Below are 21,312 nucleotides of genomic sequence, written 5' to 3' on the forward strand. Positions count from 1 at the left end.
TATTTTCATTAACAAAGTTTTAAATATGGATATTTCTACAACAACACCGCGCGGATTACCCTCAGAAGACCTTTGTTTATCTTTTAATTTGTGAAGGATGGACACACTTTTTTTGGACTTGAAGGTCGTGGACCCCGTAACATTACATTTAATCAACTGAAAGATCTAAAACATTTTCTAAAATATCCGAAAATGTGTTTGTCTGAAAAACGATGGACATATGCAACTCGGACAGCTTGGGGTGAGTAAATCATGGGTTTAATATCATTTTTGGCCGAACAATCCCTTTAAGAACCAACCTGGGGGCTTGACATTAGCATTGCTTATCTGCTACCATCTCTGTGCTCTTTTAGCAATTTTAGATATAAAATGACTGAATTCATGAAAAAAATGGGAGAAAGAAGTGTAGCCCGTGGTCGTGACTTTTAATGCACTTTTTTACACCCCTACTCCCAAGGGTCCTCGAAATTGGACTATATTCTCATGTTGGAAATATAAGGTGGTCTTGGGTGTTGCAAGAGATGTCCCGATGTATTTATCAATGTTGATGATTTGGAAGATGCCCAGCAAGTAAACACAGAGACAGTAAAATGAAGGCTAATAGACCCAATATAGTCCAGCAGGGCTGGGTAAAAAAATCTTTTTTTTTTATGAAATAACCTCATTCTGTTTGATCAAAAAATTTGACTGTTCTGACTTTTTTCAGCATGCCTTTTTCATCTTTCATCAAAATTGTATTGTATTGCATTTAACATAATTGTATGCATTTGAAAATTAGAGATGGGTTCTGTTTTAATGTACCCAAGTGTACCTAAAATAAAAGAGTTTGATATACAGGTTTGTGGCTCCTTATCTCTTATTTTATTAATTACCCACTTGTTAACTTACTGTATGTTCACGTATTAAATCTATATTTATTGAGTTAAATTGAAAATCGAGTATAAAAACCGTTCCGAGAATCGCATCAATTTGATAGCTTGTGAATCAAAATCGAATCGATCTGGAACATCTGAATCGATACCAACCCTACAAGTAACCCACTTCTACCCTAACTAACCTTGAATTTGGTTAAATGCCGTTTTTTGCCAAAATAACTTGTAGATGTTCCATCATGTAAACAAAGTCAACAGGTGTTTGCATTCATTTCTTTTACATTTTCTAAAAGTATACGCATCGTCTATTCTTGGGCTATGGTTAGACGTCTAGACTTTCACTGGCAGCCCAAATTCAGCCTTGTTTTAGCCAAAATTGCTTTCTGGGTGTTTTTAATCCAATCTTAATGTCGCTTTTCAACAAGAGCCAAGAGGTCCGACCAAAGTACCCTTTTTGTTACTGAAAAAACTTGGGTAAATTGTTTTGAAAGATAATTTAAGCAGTGTTAGTCTGTGCAAAACCTGCCAACATGTTGCAAGAGTGTTTGGGATCCAAAACATCCAGACTAAAATACAGACGTGGCCATGCATTTTCAATTGCAAGACCCAAGCTCTGGATCAGCCTACTGCATTAAATAAACATTTATGCACTGGGTGGCGCTTTTATTCAAAGCGACTTACAATGCATTACAATCCATACATTTTATCAGTATGTGTGTCAGACCCATGACCATTGTGCTGCAAATGCAGTGGTCTATTAATTCAGCTACAGGTACACTTGGCTTACCTCGATTTTTTTTAAAACCTTGGCTTAAAACCACAAAAGATTAGGTTAGCTTAGTTGTAGCATGACATGTAGAGCATTATTTTGTATAATATATATAAAGTACCATTCGCTCTCACCTCTCAGTATGCAGGGTGATTTTTGATGGTTCTACATTTGGGTTTTCCCACTCCATCTGAGGACAGTGCATGAAGTAGCAGAGCGTGTAGAGGGCCTCCGGTTCCCAGTGTACCATCCCAGTGCGGTTCTGGTGTACTGGTGTACCATTGCTGGGGTTCATGATGTGAAGAGGCTGAAGGTGATGCATGGCGCGAGACACCAGTTCACCTATAGGGGGAAGAAGAGATGCGCTTAAACTTGAGCAAACTACCATTTACAATAAAGCCCTTAAGGTCGTGACTCAGCAAGCATCAGATGAAGTCAGTTTTTGGAGTGACGAAAAATGGAGATGATAAAAAGAACTCGCCACATGCACTCAAAGTGATGTTGAAACACATGGCACAATTGACAGGTAGATGTTCGTAACACTTTTTGACATGGGGGTTACAAGAGAAAAAGCTTGTTAGGTGAAAAGAAATCTTGTCAAAATACTTCACAATAAAATCTGGAGACTAAAGCAACTAAGGCAACAATTTAGACCAATTTCAAGATAGAACATGACAGTATGTGCGACTCTCCCCTGAACCGAGTGCATCTAATCTCATTTCCACACACTTGAAGCGTAAAGTGTCTTCACCTGTTGGCACTTCATCAAACTCCTCAAGATGCAGCTGTTGACCATCCATGTGTTTCAAAACGTGTACTGCCCTGTTACACAGTATTCAGTTTGTCAAATGAGCATCCTGTCCAAATATTAATGCCGCCTTCGAGACATTTTCGAAATTGGAACTCGGAAAACGTGTGGAACGGCACTTGAACTCGGGGCAGATCGATCAACCTTGACCTCAGGGAGTCGTGTCTAATGCCCTAGATCAGTGGTTCTCAACTTTTCAGTGTGCGTCCCCCCCTTTGTAGGGTTAATCCCTTAGCACCCCCCAAAGAAAATTTTATGACATGAAACAATCTCAAAATTAGAATTTGAATTAAATAAAACATATCAAATGCTACAGTGTAGTGATGTTGTTTAGTAGCCTTATTTAACTGAGATTTAAATACACAGAATGTATGACAAATGTCATAAAACTCCCCCCCAGCAATACCTCGTGCCCCCCAAGCAAAAGCCCCCCCCCCAATTCCCCATCCCAGTTTGAGAGCAACTGCCCTAGATACTTCACAGCATGAAAAGATCTTGAAGCATCTTCTTTAAGTTTTGTTATTAAATTCAAATAGGAAATGTGTGTGATTAACTGGAATGCATGGAGGTTGGATAGATCTAAACTGGGATATTCCCACCTTCGACTTTGTCTTGAATGTAGCATAAGTCTTTATGAAACGGGTTGACAGCTGAGATTCTGAAATAGCAACCAGTTGACATTTCTTTAATCCCAGATAAATAGACCAATAGACAGACAGACAGACAGACAGACAGACTGTAGATAGACAAAAAATATTGATACACAGACAGACAGACAGACACACACACACACACACACACACACACAGAAGGAAAGATACTATAGATAGACAGACAAATAATGATAGATAGATAGTTGACACCAGATAAACTTACCTAAGGATTATTAATAACACCTGTTCAATTTCTTATTAATGCAATTATCTAATCAACCAATCACATGGCAGTTGCTCCAATGCATTTAGGGGTGTGGTCCTGGTCAAGACAATCTCCTGAACTCCAAACTGAATGTCAGAATGGGAAAGAAAGGTGATTTAAGCAATTTTGAGCGTGGCATGGTTGTTGGTGCCAGACGGGCCGGTCTGAGTATTTCACAATCTGCTCAGTTACTGGGATTTTCACGCACAACCATTTCTAGGGTTTACAAAGAATGGTGTGAAAAGGGAAAAACATCCAGTATACGGCAGTCCTGTGGGGGAAAATGCTTTGTTGATGCTAGAGGTCAGAGGAGAATGGGCCGACTGATTCAAGCTGATACAAGAGCAAACTTTGACTGAAATAACCACTCGTTACAACCGAGGTATGCAGCAAAGCATTTGTGAAGCCACAACACGCACAACCTTGAGGCGGATGGGCTACAACAGCAGAAGACCCCACAGGGTACCACTAATCTTCACTACAAATAGGAAACAGAGGATACAATTTGCACAAGCTCACCAAAATTGCACAGTTGAAGATTGGAAAAATGTTGCCTGGTCTGATGAGTCTCGATTTCTGTTGAGACATTCAGATGGTAGAGTCAGAAATTGGCGTAAAGAGAATGAGAACATGGATCCATCATGCCTTGTTACCACTGTTCAGACTGGTGGTGGTGGTGTAATGGTGTGGGGGATGTTTTCTTGGCACACTTAAGGCCCCTTAGTGCCAATTGGGCATCTTTAAATGCCACATCCTACCTGAGCATTGTTTCTCACCATGTCCATTCCTTTATGACCACCATGTACGCATCCTCTGATGGCTACTTCCAGCAGGATAATGCACAAAGCTCGAATCATTTCAAATATGTTTCTTGAACATGACAATGAGTTCACTGTACTAAAATGGCCCCACAGTCACCAGATCTCAACCCAATAGAGCATCTTTGGGATGTGGTGGAACGGGAGCTTCGTGCCCTGGATGTGCATCCCACAAACTCCATCAACTGCAAGATGCTATCCTATCAATATGGGCCAACATTTCTAAAGAATGCTTTCAGCACCTTGTTATTAAGGTGAAAGGGGGTCAAACACAGTATTAGTATGGTGTTCCTTATAATCCTTTAGTTGAGTGTATATTGACGGATAAAGAAATAGAGATAGACAGACAGACAGAAAGATACTGTAGATAGACAGACAGATATATTGATAGATATATAGACATACAGACTAAATTCTTATTTAAGGCCCCTCTAACCTAAAAATGCACTTTTGAATGTGTTTCTATCAGAAAATGAGTCACCAGTGTGTGTGTGCAGAAACATCCTGTTATTATACAAATCCATCTTTTCTTCTTTGTGTAATCTCCTTTAAACCACAACATTTATACTAAACAGGCTGTTGGGGATCCCCTATCAATGTGATATCACACTGATTACGACCCACCCATTACCGCTCACAGACTCCGCCTTATAAGCGTATAGTTTAACCTTCTGCCAGAGACACACGTTTTGATGTAGTCCAAAGCGCATGTGTAAGCGCTTTCTTTCCTTGCATTTAAATACACACACAAAACAGCATGTTTTTCATTGCAGCCACAAATGGCCATGTTCAACATCATATAATGAAATAAATCTGTGGTGTATTTTGAGCTGAAACTTTACAGACACATTCCAGGGATACCAGAGACTATGTTTATATTGCTGAAAACACCTAGGGGCCCTTTAAATTCAGTGTTTTATATGTACAGAAATATGAATTCTTGTTTTTTAGTGGGATCCTACTGTTTTAAAATTATAGAGCATTTCCTGAGTCAATAATTATGATAATTATTTGCAACCAGCCTTTTTGGTAAAAATGAACAATTTAATTGGTTCTTTAGAAAACCTCACACATGAAGTCACACACACACACACGTGCACGTGCACACATACACACACACACACACACACACACACACACACACACACACACACACACACACACACACACATTCTGGTTTCCATGTTTTGTGGGGACATTCCATAGACGTAATGCATTTTATACCATACAAACTGTATATTCTATTCCCCTTACCTGCCCCATTCCCTAACCCCAACCATCACAAAAACCTTTCTTGTACCTTAGATTTTCAATAAACATCATCTTGTTTGATTTATAAGCTTGTTTCCTCATGGGGACATCAAAATGTCCCCACAAGGTCACAAAAACACTGGTATTCCTATCTTTGTGGGGACAATTGGTCCCCACAACGTGATAATTACCAGGTACACACACACACACACACACACACACACACACACGTGCACGCACATACAGGACAATTACTGAGACCGTGAACAAGAGTACATCTTTTGATGTTTTTAGGCTGTAGCAGATGTTTGAATATCACTTTCTTACACAAACACAAGTCATTTTATTTCTCTGTCTTTAACACACACACACACACACACACGTCTCTCGCACACAGCGGCACAAAAAAGGCCTTGCGAATGATCAAAAAATAAGGTCTTACTAAGAGCAAATCTAAACTTCCCTCATTAAATTCAAGCCTGACTTATTCATCACATTTTATAGGAAAACCCATGTGAAGAAATCAAGTATTAATATCCCCTGAGAGTTTTCTTTTGCAGAGGACAAAAGCCATGGGACTTTTACGTGTTTGAGAATTAAAATGAATATAAAACCTCTCTCAAACCTTGATCAGAACTTTGGCCTTTTAACACTTACTTCACCTGCCAGTATGGCCTGGAAGATATGTTTCTCAAGCTATTTTCAGCAGCACTCCAGCTCAACCTTCACTGTTTATACCGCTGTATGATAGCCCAGGTGAAAAGGTAGTACACTTCCATAGTGTACTTAAAGTGCTTTATTTTCTCACACTATTTTTGTACTTAATATACTAAAAATTCATCTTTAGTACTTCTTAAGATGTTCTTAAGATCATCTAAGTGTACTTCACTGTGCTATTTTGAGACACAATAAAAATGAACTAAAATGTGCTAAAAATTTATTTTAAAAATGTATTTAGGTACCACTTGTAGTACACTTTGTATGAAAGTTGAGTTCAAGTTTAGTATAAGTGTTAACTGAATACATTTTTTAATACAGAGATAGTATGTTAAAAGTGCATTTTAGTTCATATTCATGGTGTCTCAAAATAGCACAGTGAAGTACGCTTAGATGATCTTAAGAACATCTTAAGAAGTACTAAAGATAAATTTTTAGTATATTAAGTACAAAAATAGTGTGCGAAAATAAAGCACTTTAAGTACACTATGGATGTGTACTACTTTTTCACCTGGGAGGTGACTGTGTGATTTAGAAAGCATTGTTGCTCAGGACCAATGAGTGCAAAAGGGAAGAAAAGTCTCAGCAGGAATTATAAATTCCAGCGTTCCCACTGCACATTCCGCCTGAACCAGTTTCTATTTTGGACACTGCTGCATTGAGGTGAATTGGACCAACACGAGGAAGGCGACGAGACCAGACACAAGAGAATAATAGAGGCGGCCAGGACAAAATTCAAATCTGTTATGCTCTTTGTAATTCAAGCACTTGAGCCTGAAGCTTTTTATCACGAACAACAAAACTTAATGCATTTTACCAAGCCTGACTGACTGTGTAAGACCCATAAAAAATAAGAAAAGTAAATAACCAAATTCAAAGGAAAGTTTAGTAGTACCAGAGGTGATATTAATATTAAATGCAACTCCATTTCTCTGTGTACAGGCAAACGTCTCAAGATACACACACATTTATTTATTTATTTATGTAGAATTTAATAAATATATACTCCTTAAGTTTAGCAGAAAACTAAATTTTTTTTTAAGAAATATTTATGAAATGGATCACTCGGACGGAACATTGAAAAAAAGCAGCTAATAAGAGCCCTGAATAGATGTGAACTCCTTCAATTGGCTAAATGCATCTCATAAACAGACAGATACTGTAGATAGACAGACAGATAGATAGATAGAAAGATAGACAGATAATAATAGACGGGCAGGCATGCAGACAGACAGACAGATTGATAGATACTGTAGATAGACAGACAGATAGAGAAATAAACAAAAAGATAGAAATATACTGTAGATAGACAGACAGACAGACAGACAGATAGATAGACAGATACTGTAGATAGACGGATAGAGAGATTAAAACAGACTGACGGACGAATACTGTAGATAGACAGACAGATAAAATAGACAGACAAACAGAGAAACAGACACTGTAGACTGACAGACAGACAGGCAGATACTGTAGATAGACAGACAGATATATAAATATATAGACAGACAGACAGATAAATAGACAGACAGACAGATAGAGAGATAATTATAGATAGACAGACAGGCAGGCCGACAGACACTGTAGATAGACAGACAGACAGACAGAAAGATATAGATATATAGATAGATAGACAGACAAATAAAGAAATAAAAACAGATAGACAAACAAACAGACAGACAGACAGACAGACAGACAGACGGATAGACGGATAGATGGATAGATAGATAGACAGACAGACAGACAGACAGACAGACAGACAATACAGACATTGTAGATAGACAGACAGATATATAAATAGATAGATAGATAGATAGATAGATAGATAGATAGATAGATAGATAGATAGATAGACAGACAGACAGATAGAGAGATAAAAACAGACAGACAGACACTGTAGATAGACATACAGACAGACAGACAGAAAGACAGGCAGGCAAACGGATAGATAGATAGATAGATAGATAGATAGATAGATAGATAGATAGATAGATAGATAGATAGATAGATAGATAGATAGATAGATAGATAGATAGATAGATAGATAGATAGATAGACAGACGGACAGATCAATAAATAGACAGACAGACAGACAGACAGACAATAATACACAGACAGAGAGATAGGTATTGCAGACAGACAGAGAGAGACAGATATAGATAGACAGACAGATAGATAATAAAAGACAGACAGACGGACGGACGGACGGACAAACAGACAGACAGGCAGACAGACAGACACAGGTAGATAGATAGATAGATAGACAGACAGACAGACAGACAGATAGATAGATAGATAGATAGAAAGATACTAACAGACAGACTAAACAGACAGACAGACAGACAGACAGACAGACACAGGTAGATATTGTAGATATGTAGACAGATAGACAGAGAGACAGACAGATAGATAGATAGAAAGACAATAATAGACAGACTAAACAGACAGACAGACAGACGGATATTGTAGACAGCAGACAATAATAGACAGAGAGACAAGCAAGAGAGATAGATTATGGAGACAGACAGACAGAACGAGAGATAATAATAGACAGACAAATAGACAGACAGACAGACAGAAAGACATACAGACAGACAGACAGACAGATATAGAAATAATAATAGAATCTCAGAATGACAAGAGAGATAGATATTGCATACAGAAAAATAGATTTTGTAGGTACACCGACAAACAGAGAGAAAGATAATAGACAGACAGACAGACAGACAGACAGACAGACAGACAGACAGAATGAGAAATATATAGATAGTATAGTGGATTGTGAAGATCCTCTTACAGTAAGTGTGAACTGTATAGCACCTCTATAGCACATACAGTACAGTAGGTGTGTGAAGAACACAGGCCAGTGGAGTGTTAAGTCCTCTGTATACCTCTGATACACACTGCTACTGACCTTTACCCAAAGACCAAGATACCAAGATCAGAGGCCAATCCAACAGTTTTGTTATAAAATAATTTAAAAAACTGTTGAATTCACACATATGGCTCTAGAACCAGGTGTTGTGATTCCATCATAATAATAGATCTGAACATCAGAGTTCAGACCCAATGGAGTTTAAAATGAACACCAACATCACTGTGTTTACTCTCCAGTCCAGTCTCCAGTGGCATACAGGCGCCTATTTGTTTAGTCATGTGACGAATCATTGATCAGTTCTTCCCGAAACAAACAAGAGGGCGCCCATGTTGATATCATTATATGGAAAATACTGATGATAAACACACCAAACTAAATCAAATTGAAAGTACACTTAATGCAAATGATACAGACCCACACATGAAAATGGAGAGCAGGCTAAAACACTTTAGACTGCCTAATAGCAGCATACAAAAAAAACACCCAAAAAACCCCAGCAATGCCCAGGAAACCGCTCATTATTCCCAAAGTTTTGCAAGTACAAACATTTCCTTCCCAGAATGTTAAAGTTTGCCTTTTAATCATTGGCAAAAAAAACCTGTAATACACCTGCTGAAGAATGGAAATGTTGGCCCTCGTATTCACACAAGTTAGACACCTCAAGTCCACAAATGAGGATATTAATAAGACTCCTTTTTTACAACCAACCCTCTGGGTGTGATTCAGCCTTGAAATTGCTCCAATTATGGATCCACAAATTTCCCTTTACTCCCATCCTTTGTTGCCAGAGAGAAACAGTCAACCCAAATGATAGATCCTGTACGTGGCCTTGTGTAGTCTAATTGCTCTTTTGCAGCTTGTGTAGTTTGGAGGGTGTCAGAATAGCGCAAGCTTTTTCACGTCATTATACTTTGCAGTAATTATTCTCCGGTCGTTCCCGAAAGGCCTCTCATGCGCACCTGCATTAATCATGAAGAATGACTCGGAAATCCCGTTCTTCTTCCTTCAGAAGACGCAGTATTAAGAGGTGTAATTATGAGGAACGGATCACACCCCCGTCGAATATGACTCCGCAGAGACGCCCCGCGAGCCTGCTCAGCCGAGTGCCAATGATATCGAGGCAAAATGTAAAGTTTTCTTTTATTTCATGCTGCGCTACTTTGCATAATACTGAAAGGGAAAAGAAATCTTCACAATTAAGATATTCTGCCTTCTTTACCTAAAAACTGTCAAACTTTTCTTTTTGATGACATCACCAAGCAATTTAATATTTTAGTCCCTTCACGCCAATGACCTGGCCAATAAAATCTTGGCCTTTATTTTTCATTCTTTTCTTTATTGTTCTTTATTCTTTATTTTTCATTTATTTTTCCTACTTAGATAGACAGTCAGACAGACAGACAGATAGATAGATAGATGGACAGAGGGAAAGACAGACAAATAAACAGATAAATGGATAGACAGACAGACAAAAAATAGACAGACAGATAGATAGATAGACAGACAGACAGATGAATAGATAGACAGACAGATAAACAGACGGACAGACAGACAAACAAAAAGACAGACAGAGAGATGGATAGACAGACAGATAGATGACAGAGGGACAGACAGACAAATAAACAGACAGATGGATAGACAGACAGATAAATAGACAGAAAGACAGACAAATGAAAAGACAGACAGACAGACAGACAGACAAATAAACAGACTGATGGATAGACAGACAGACAGACAGACAGATAAATGGACTGACAGACAAATAAACAGATAAATGAATAGACAGACAGACAAACAAATAGACAGACAGACAGAAAGACAGACAGACAGACAGACAGACAGACAGACAGATAGATAGATGGACAGAGGGAAAGAAAGACAAATAAACAGATAAATGGATAGACAGACAGATGGATAGACAGACAGATAAATGGACGGACAGACAAACAGACAGATGGATAGACAGACAGATAAATGGACGGACAGACATACAAACAAAAAGACAGACAGATACACAGACAGACAGGCAGACAGACAGATAGACAGACAGACCAATAAACAGACAGATGGATTCATACAGACATATGAATAAACAGACAGACAGATGGATAGACAGACAGACAGACAGACAGACCAATAAACAGACAGATTGATAGACAGACAGACAGACAGAGAGACAGACAGACAGACAGAGCAATAAACAGATAGATGGATAGACAGACAGATAAACAGACAGACAGACAGACAAAAATATGAATAGACAGATAGACAGAGCAATAAACAGACAGATGGATAGACTGACAAACAGACAGATAAGCAAACAAACAGACAGAAAGATGGATAGACAGACAGACAGACAAATAAACAGACAGATGGATAGACTGCCAGACAAACAGATAAACAGACAGACAGATGGACAGACAGACAAATAGACTGACAGACAGACAGACTGACGGACAGACAGACAGAAGAATAAACAGACAGACAGACAGACAGACAGACAGACAGACGGATAGACAGACAGACAGACAGATAAACAGACAGATAGATAGACAGACAGACAAATAAACAGACAGACGGACAGATAGACAGACAGACAGACAGACAGATAGACAGACAGATAGACAGACAAATAAACAGACAGATGGATAGACTGACTGACAGACAGACAGACATACAGACAGACAAATAGACTGACGGACAGACAGACAGATAAACAGACAGACAGACAGACAGACAGACAGACAGACGGATAGACAGACAGACAGACAGATAAACAGACAGATAGATAGACAGACAGACAAATAAACAGACAGACAGACAGACAGACAGATAGACAGACAGATAGACAGACAAATAAACAGACAGATGGATAGACTGACTGACAGACAGACAGACAGATAGACAGACAGACAGACAAATAGACTGACGGACAGACAGACAGATAAACAGATAAACAGACAGACAGAAAGACAGATAGACAGACATACAAATAAACAAACAGATGGATAGACAGACAGACAGACAGATAAACAGACAGATAGATAGACAGACAGACAAATAAACAGACAGACAGACAGACAGACAGATAGACAGCCAAACAGACAGACAGACAGACAGATAGACAGACAAATAATAAGACAGATGGATAGACTGACTGACAGACAGACAGACAGACAGACAAAAAGATGACACCAAACACTTACATTTTTAACCCCTTCACGCCACAACCTGGCCAATATAATCTTGGCCTTTATTTATTGCTGAATATCATGTTCACTTTAGTTAAAAAGATTTGCAAAAGCAAGTTCATGTTGACTTTGAAACACCGTACATCATCAGATATTAAGGTGACTTTCAGCGATTCGTGGAATCTCAAGTAGGATTCAATTTAATAATGATGAATCAAAACCTAAGGCTTCAAAGAGCCATTAAAGGACAAAGTCAAAGCTGAAACACGAAGCGTGGCCCTTTCTCTTCCTCTCTGCCCTTTCAGTGTCAAAAAGCATAGTCCTTTTGAAGCTTATTTCAGAAGTGATGGCTTTTATTGAGCAATCCTCAAACAGCCTCTCTACAGACAACTCTCATAGGCCTTATGAGGTAATTCATTTACGATATCTACAAGTGTTTTATTAGTTGGACATTGGGTACAAATGTTTTTCATTTTTACAAAAGGTCAGTAAAAAAATTTCAAAACCTAAGTAGGCGAATCAGTTTTTTTAAACTGTAATGAATTTAATTTCATCTATTCACTTCAGGTAATGTTACCAATTTGTTATTTGCAACCTGCTACTTTTCATAACAGATTAAAGATGTTATGTTAGATATCCATAATATTTAATATTTCTCACAACAAAAACATGAGAGTTAAGCCTGTAATGCTTTGAAAAATAAGACCAAATTGCACCTATTTGTGAAATGCAGCAGTCAACATCCGAGGAGCAATTATGAACCAGAGCAACAGACACATTTGTTTTCTTCATAGTAGTTCTTGTTTATACCGCGCATGTAAAAACATGTTTTTCATCAGTAATTCTGATGGTGACTCAAGGTCAAAACCGATGATGATCTGCCCATCAGCAAGTCAATTTGTAAGAGATCAAGGCCGCTGATCTGCCTGACTAGTTCGCAAATGTGTCATTGAAATAGGTGACTTCATTTAAAGTCACAAACACACAAACAAAATGATGCAGTGTTTGTGTATTGATGTGATAAATCTGCAGGGCGTCATACGAATCCTCTAGAGAATACCGATTGCTTTATCCACCTCGCTGTGGACCGGAATTATAAAGGAAAACTCACAGCGGGCAATGATTCATCCAGCTGAAAACTTACTCCCATTAACAAAGCCGACTCGCGATATCCATCAACCAGAGGCCGGGAACACAAACACCATCGCGTCTCTAGGGCCACAGATGCCATGACATCCATCACAAATAACCACTCCAACAACATGGCATGCACCCTTACGAGTACAGTTATTGCTCAAAAATGATCAGGGTGGAATGATCAACTCAAAATGTTCATTCTTTTAACAAAAAGAAGTATACATCTCCAAAAACTTTATTGACTCTCAAGCATAAACTAAAAATACATTAAAGCACAAAATAACATATTTAATAATTAAAATATAATACATAATAAATAGCAATAATTACCTACTTAGAAGATATGGACGGACAGACAGACAGACAGACTGATAGAAAGACAGACAGACAGATATACGGAGAGACAGATAGATAAACAAATGTATGGACAGACAGATAGATAGACAGACAGACAGACGAACGAACAGACAGACAGACAGACAGACAAATCTATAGATGGACGAACATACAGACAGACAGATATACGGAGAGACAGAAAGATAAACAAACGTATGGACAGACATATGGATAGACAGACAGATGGACGGACGGACAGACAGATAGAAAGGCAGGCAGATAGACAAACAGACAGACATGTGGATAAACAAACAGACAGACAGACAGATGGATAGAGGGAGAGATAGATAAATGGATAAACGGATGGACAGACAGACAGATGGATAGACGGACAGACAGGTGGATAGACAAACAGAGAGACAGATGGATGGAGGGACAGAAAGATAAATGCATAAACGTATGGACAGACAGACAGATATACGGAGAGACAGATAGATAAACGAACGTATGGACAGACATATGGATAGACAGACAGATGGACGGACGGACAGACAGATAGAAAGGCAGGCAGATAGACAAACAGACAGACAGGTGGATAAACAAACAGACAGACAGACAGATGGATAGAGGGACAGATAGATAAATGGATAGACGGACAGACAGACAGGTGGATAGACAAACAGAGAGACAGATGGATGGAGGGACAGAAAGATAAATGCATAAACGTATGGACAGACAGACAGATATACGGAGAGACAGATAGATAAACGAACGTATGGACAGACATATGGATAGACAGACAGACGAACGGACAGACAGGCAGGTGGATAAACAGACAGACAGATGGATGGAGGGACAGAAAGATAAATGGATAAACGGATGGACAGACAGATAAACATACGTATGGACAGACATATGGAAAGACAGAGAGACGAACGGACAGACAGGCAGGTGGATAGACAAACAGACAGACAGATGGATGGAGGGACAGATAGATAAATTGATAAATGGATGGACAGACAGACAGATTGATATACAGACATGCAGATATATAAATGGATAGATGGACGGACGGACAAACAGATGGATAAACGGAAAGGCGAACGGACAGACAGATAGATGGATAGACAGACATACAGATGGATGGATGGAGAGAGATATAGATAAATGGATGGATGGACAGACAGATGGACGGAGGGACAGATAGATAAACGGAAGGCAGACAGACAGACAGATGGATGGACGGAGAGATATATAGATAAATGAATGGATGGATAGACAGACAGATGGACGGAGGGACAGATAGATAAACAGAAAGGCAGACAGACAGACAGATGGATAGACAGACAGACGGATGGATGGACAGAGAGAGATATAGATAAATGGATGGACAGACAGACAGATGGATAGACAGACAGATGAACGGACGGACAGACAGACAGACATACAGGTAAATGGACAGAGAGGCAGGCAGATAGACAGACAAACAGATGGATGGAGGGACAAGTAGATAAATGAATAAACAGACAGACAGACAAACAGATGAACGGACGGACATGCAGACAAATAAATAGATAGATGGATAGACGGACAGACAGAAGAATGGAGGGACAGATAGATAAACGGAAAGATGGATGAACAGACAAATGGATAGACAGACAGATGGACGGAGAAACATAAAAAAACAGAAAAGGACAGACAGACAGATAAATGGATAGATGTATAGATAGATGTACAAACATATGGATGAACAAACTGACAGACAGATAATTAGATGGACAGACAGACAAATGGATTTACAGACAGATGGATAAATGAATAGATAGACGAATGGTTAAACAGACAGACAGACAGATAAACCTTGATGAGAAAAGAAAAATTTAATCAAGAGTTTTGAATTGATTCATTGAATCAGGTGGTTTAAACTGATTCATGGAAACAAGTTAAACTTACCAAGTATAATGCAGGTTTATTTACATTTTAAATAAGTTGAGTCTTAATGTTCACATACTTGTCATTTGAGACTGAGACAATGGAGTATTGCAAAACTAGTTTAATGATGCTGCTATAGGAAACTTAACCACCTCATAAAACCTCATAAAAATCCTGTCTATATTCACAATGTGCCTTAATTTTATATAGCTGGCAAAATCATAAAATATATGAATATTTCTTATATTGCCTTCTCTACTAACAACAATAATGAATCAGATTTAATCACATACAAATTACCAAGGGTAAGCCAGATCACCCCTCTTCTGCTTTAAGACGATTCATTTTTCCTAAAGCAACCTTCCAGCTGCCAGAGGTGTTGCTTCCTAAGCTCAACTCATGTTTTATTCATGCACGCTTATACCTACAGGGAAACCTTTGCTGTGGATCCAGAAGACCAGATCGGGATTACTCAGTGGCAGTCTTGCTTACCTTTCAGCCCCCTAATCTCATTTTCTGATGAAATATGTCGAGTTGTGGGATAGAAGACGCCTAGATTCACTGAGTTGGATCTCTGGAGGTTAGATGGGAATAATGCAAAACGTGTGCACTCATCACTTCTCTTAAGAGTCTAACAGACAGAACTAAAGCATTAAGAAGATTCTGAGGCTGTGAGCGTATTTTACGAGGTGGCTAAATCGTATTATGACCACATTTGTACGTTTTTGTACGATTTGCATCCACCCTGTGACATTCAGGTTACGGGTGGGGATTCATTTTTTTTTTTTTTATAATAATCGTACATTTTTTATAAATTTTGCTTTGTATGAATTTGTACATATTAGCTGACTCGTAAACTATGTATGAATCAGGCTATAGGATAATAAACACAAGACTCTAACACTAATGTGCACTTTTTGGGAACCAATATATGCCTCTGAGGTACAAGGGCTGCAAAATTATGACAATTTTTTTTTATAATTGATGATTATTCACCTTGATATTGTAATTGCAATTATTGTAGATTTACATTAAAGTTTTAAACATTTTTATAACTTTCCATGAAGCAGATGTATGTAACTAAATAATATCATGTAGATAACAAATAATTATGGGAGTTATGTAGTTAGTAAAACAATCTAAATGAATGGCTAAAGGAGACTTGAACATATCAATTTTAAAGGGCACCTATTATGACCTTTTTACAAGATGTAATAAAAGTCTCAGGCAGGCCCGGCTCTAAATATGAGATGAAAGGTGGGGCAAGTGATATTCCAGGTGGGCCGGTCGTATTGGGGGGTCCTTTAATGCTTTAATCTCACGTGTCCATAGTTTTAATATCATATATTTAAGACAATTGTTAGGGTTGTTTGTTATTGTTGTGTTTTCTTCATTTTTAATACATTTTTTACATATTTTGGAAATATTTAGTAACTTTATATATATATATATATATATATATATATATATATATATATATATATATATATATATATATATATATATATATATATATATATATATATATATAAATGGCTATAATGTTTATTTTTACATTCTCTCTTTTTGCATTTGAATTTTTTTTTACCCCTTAACAGATCTTGTATCAATTAAGTAACTTTAGATTTAATAAAAAGGGGCAGTTCTTTTAAAATAACTATTTACATCAACTAAAATGTTAATTTTATCTGAAATGCTGTTTTTCTTAAGAATAATTTTTATGTCTGTTAATATAGTATAACATTACAGATTTTTGGCCAAAAGATTGGCTGTTATGTAGTGTGGGGACAGGGTGGGCCAAGCCTCTGATTGGGTGGGCCAGGCCCACTCTGGTTCCCCGTGGAGCCGGGCCTGGTCTCAGGTGTGCCCAAAATGTGTCTGTGAAGTTTCAGCTCAAAATACCCCATATATCATTTATTTTAGCATGTCTAAAATGCCCCTATTTGGGTGGGAGCAAAAACGTGCTGTACCTTTAAATATAAATGAGCTACAGCTCCTCCCTCCCTTACAAACAGGCCGTGAGTGGTTTCAATTCAAACAGATCTGATTAATACAATTTGAGACAATAGTATCTAGTGGACAGAGTACAACTTGCTGAGGGTGGAAACTATGGTAATGCAGGACTGTAAGTGGGTGGGGCTTTATCAATGTGACCTCATATTGATCAGAGAATCAAAACGGCATGTCTAATGAGACTGCTTTGGTATAATGGGGATTTAAAAACAAGGAGCAGGTGGGTTTTTAAATCATAGGGTGATTGTTCACACACTGCCAACACACATTATGTCCAAAGTGGATTTTGCATAATAGGTGCCCTATAAAATCTCTGATTTACCACTGTATTTAGTGCCCAATCATACTGACGATACGCAAAGAAAAGAGCACAAATGGACAGCTGTAATTAAGGCTTTTGCAGATGTTTCACCCGTAATTGTAATTCCGATTAGTTTTTCGATTAATTGCGCAACCTAATATGTTTTATTAGGTGCAAAGATGACTTATAAAAGGGTACCACCCCAGTGACAGCAAGGGACTATTTTTGACTATTTTTTCTGTGTCGAAAGACATAATCGCATCCATTTCTAGTTAAAACTACTTTTAGACCTTCTTCAAGTCTTAGCTGGGTGCCATCTAAAAACTCTGCATAGCACATGACAAATCGAGGTATCTCGCTATTAACTACCAATGTGAAAGCAGCAGGAAATAAAAACGGAGCCTTTATAATTATTCCCTCTCAGCATAATTACTGGGTTTTCCTTTGACCGTGAAATAAAAGCACCTTGCAGTCTGCGGCACAGCTCGTGGGATCGTTTTCCATGGATATACAAGAAGACATTTTCTGAAAGACAACACAGTTCAAGTGCGCATTTATATTTAAGGCAGAGTTTGGTGTTATCTTGCACAAAATGAGTGTCATCTAATAATAATAATAATAATAATAATCTGCATGTCATATGCTAATTAGATGCTATACATTCAGGCAATTAAAAAGCCAATGTAACTGAAATTGGAAAGCAGCATCTTTATTTCATTTAGACTTCTGAATTGTCAGAGGTGTCACAAGATCCAGCGGGAGGGTGAGGAGGCGACGCTGGGGCCGCTGTGATTTGTGCAGGTAAACATAATGACTCAATTGCCCTCATCTGTCAGATCACAAACACAGGAGAAGTGAAAGGAGATGCATGGCTAAGCCGTCCGAAGTAAGAGTCCTTCTGGTTGGGTATCAGGCTGTGCTCACGAATCTTTAGCTATGAAATTATTCTTTAATTTCTTGGCAGACATTTGGGGTCATCTGAATGAGTCCTGTACATCAATAATCAGATAAAATCAAATGTACATCAAATAATACATACAAATCAGTACATCAGAGAAAGTTTTTGATGACAAAGGTGCTTTCATTAAATATGTTCACAATCGAAAGAAGTATGCGGGATACCCTCATTTTTCTTGTCTTTCTTTATAAAGTTTACTTTAGGAATTTAATTATAAAGTTTACTTGCAGAAAGTGAATTTATTTTGTTGCCAAAGCAAATTATGTATTTTGGCAAATGTAATACTCTAATTAAACAAAAATCGTAAGGATAATTTATTAGTGCCTTAAGCTAACTTTACTTCTTCAAAGTTGTTTCAAATAGTTTATGAGCTGTCCCAGCAAGCAATTTACAGCCTGCAGTCACGTGACCTACCGAGGGGTTGGAGGGCAAGAAAGCATCAGGTTACGTTGTAATTTTTGCCAAGATAACTTGTGAGATGTATTTTATTCAATCATGTAAACAAAATCAACAGTGATTACAATCTGTTATTTTATTTTATTATTTTTTATTTTAATTTATTTTATATTTTATTTTGATATATTTATTCAATCATATAAACAAAGTCAACAGTGTTTACAAGGTGTTATTTTATTTTTTATTTTATTTTATATTTTTTATTTTTATTTTGATTCATTTATTCAATCGTGTAAACAAAGGCAACAGTGATTACAAGGTGTTATTACAAATTTTTATTTTATTTTATTTTTTATTTTGATGTTTTTATTCAATCATGTAAACAAAGTCAACAGTGATTACAAGGTGTTATATTATTTTATTATTCTATTTTATTTTGATGTATTTATTCAATCATCTACACAAAGTCAACAGTGATTAGAAGGTGTTATTTTATTTTATTCTATTTTATTTTATTTTATATTTTGTTTTGATGTATTTATTTAATCATGTAAACAAAGGCAACAGTGATTACAAGGTGTTATTACAAATATTTATTTAATTTTATATTTTGATCACTGTAAAAAAATTCCGTAGAAATTGCAGCTGGGTTGCCGGTAATTTACCGTAGATTTACATTTATGTTATATACTGGCAAGAGTTTGTTCAAAGTTAAATGAACATTAAACATTTACAAGTCTTTGTCTTTACAGAGTAAAACTAAAAAAACAGCATCAAGTAAAACATTCTGGGAAACAAAATCTGAAGCAAAAAACAGAAAAAGGTTGATGATGATTTCTGGTTCCCAGAATGCTTTGCATGAGGCTGTTATTGTATAGTTTTATTCTGTAATTATTTAACTTTGAACAAACTCGTTCCAGTAAATAACATAAATGTAGATCTACGGTAAATTACCGGCAACCCAGCTGCAATAACATTGAAATTTCTACGGAATTTTTTTACAGTGATGTATTTTATTCAATAATGTAAACAAAGTCAACAGTGATTATAAGGTGTTATTTTATTTTATTATTTTTTATTTTATTTTATATTTTATTTTTATGTATTTATTCATTCATGTTAACAAAGGCAACAGTGCTTATTACAAATTTTTATTTTATTTTTATTAATTTTATTCAATCATGTAAACAAAGCCAACAAGGATTACAAGGTGTTTTTTATTTTATTTTATTATCTATTAAAACCCCTCTATACTGGAAAATTAACTTTTAAATGTGTTTCTATCAGAAAATGAGTCGCTTGTGTGTAGAAACATCCTGTTATTATACAAATCCATCTTTTCTTCTTTGTGTAATCTCCTTTAAACCAATACAGTCACACAAAACAGGCTGTTGGGAATCCCCTATCAATATGATGTCACATTGATTACTCCACACCCATGACCGCTCACAGACTCACAGACTCCGCCTTATGAGCGCATAGTTCAATCTTCTGAATGAACCGATAAATCGGACTGATGCTTGCTATGCTTCTCAATAAATTACGATGAAATTTTGCTACATCGAAAAGCCAGAGGGCGCTCTCGTGCAGAAACTCAATATGCGCCACAGAAGAACCATTACACACGCAGCTCCAGGAAATGGCTTAAGCATATATTTATATTGCTGTTCTTCAAACCTTTTCAGGTGTTTTCATGATAATATAATTATATAATCGGTAGTTATCTGCCAGTTATTATTATAGTGTATATCGGCATTTATCGTTGCATCCCTTTTCTGTCCGAGACACATGTTTTGAAGTAGTTTCAGGGCACATGTGTAAGCGCTCTACCCCATACTTTGCATACGGGGAGGTAAACAGCAACTTTCTTTGCATTTAAAGAAACACAAACAAAAACAGCACGTTTTTCATCGCAGCCACAAATGGCCATGTTCAGCATCGTATAATAAAACCTGTGGTGTATTTTAAGCTAAAACTTTACAGACACATTCCAGGGATACCAGAGACTATTTTTACA

At 37.2% G+C, this 21,312-nt stretch overlaps 1 protein-coding gene across 3 annotated transcripts in view; it reads right to left on the reverse strand.

Annotated features, from left to right (window-relative positions):
• The window catches only part of btbd11a (BTB (POZ) domain containing 11a), a 223,034-nt gene that overhangs the window by 54,393 nt on the left and 147,329 nt on the right, over window positions 1-21,312 (reverse strand). For all 3 annotated transcript variants that reach the window (XM_065289892.1, XM_065289891.1, XM_065289890.1), the window contains exon 3: window positions 1,776-1,983. In XM_065289892.1, the coding sequence (XP_065145964.1) occupies window positions 1,776-1,983 (208 nt within the window). The remainder of the gene's footprint in view (window positions 1-1,775; window positions 1,984-21,312) is intronic.

This window comes from Paramisgurnus dabryanus, chromosome 1 (genome assembly GCF_030506205.2).
Source record: "Paramisgurnus dabryanus chromosome 1, PD_genome_1.1, whole genome shotgun sequence".
In the NCBI taxonomy this organism is placed as follows: Eukaryota; Metazoa; Chordata; class Actinopteri; order Cypriniformes; family Cobitidae; genus Paramisgurnus; species Paramisgurnus dabryanus.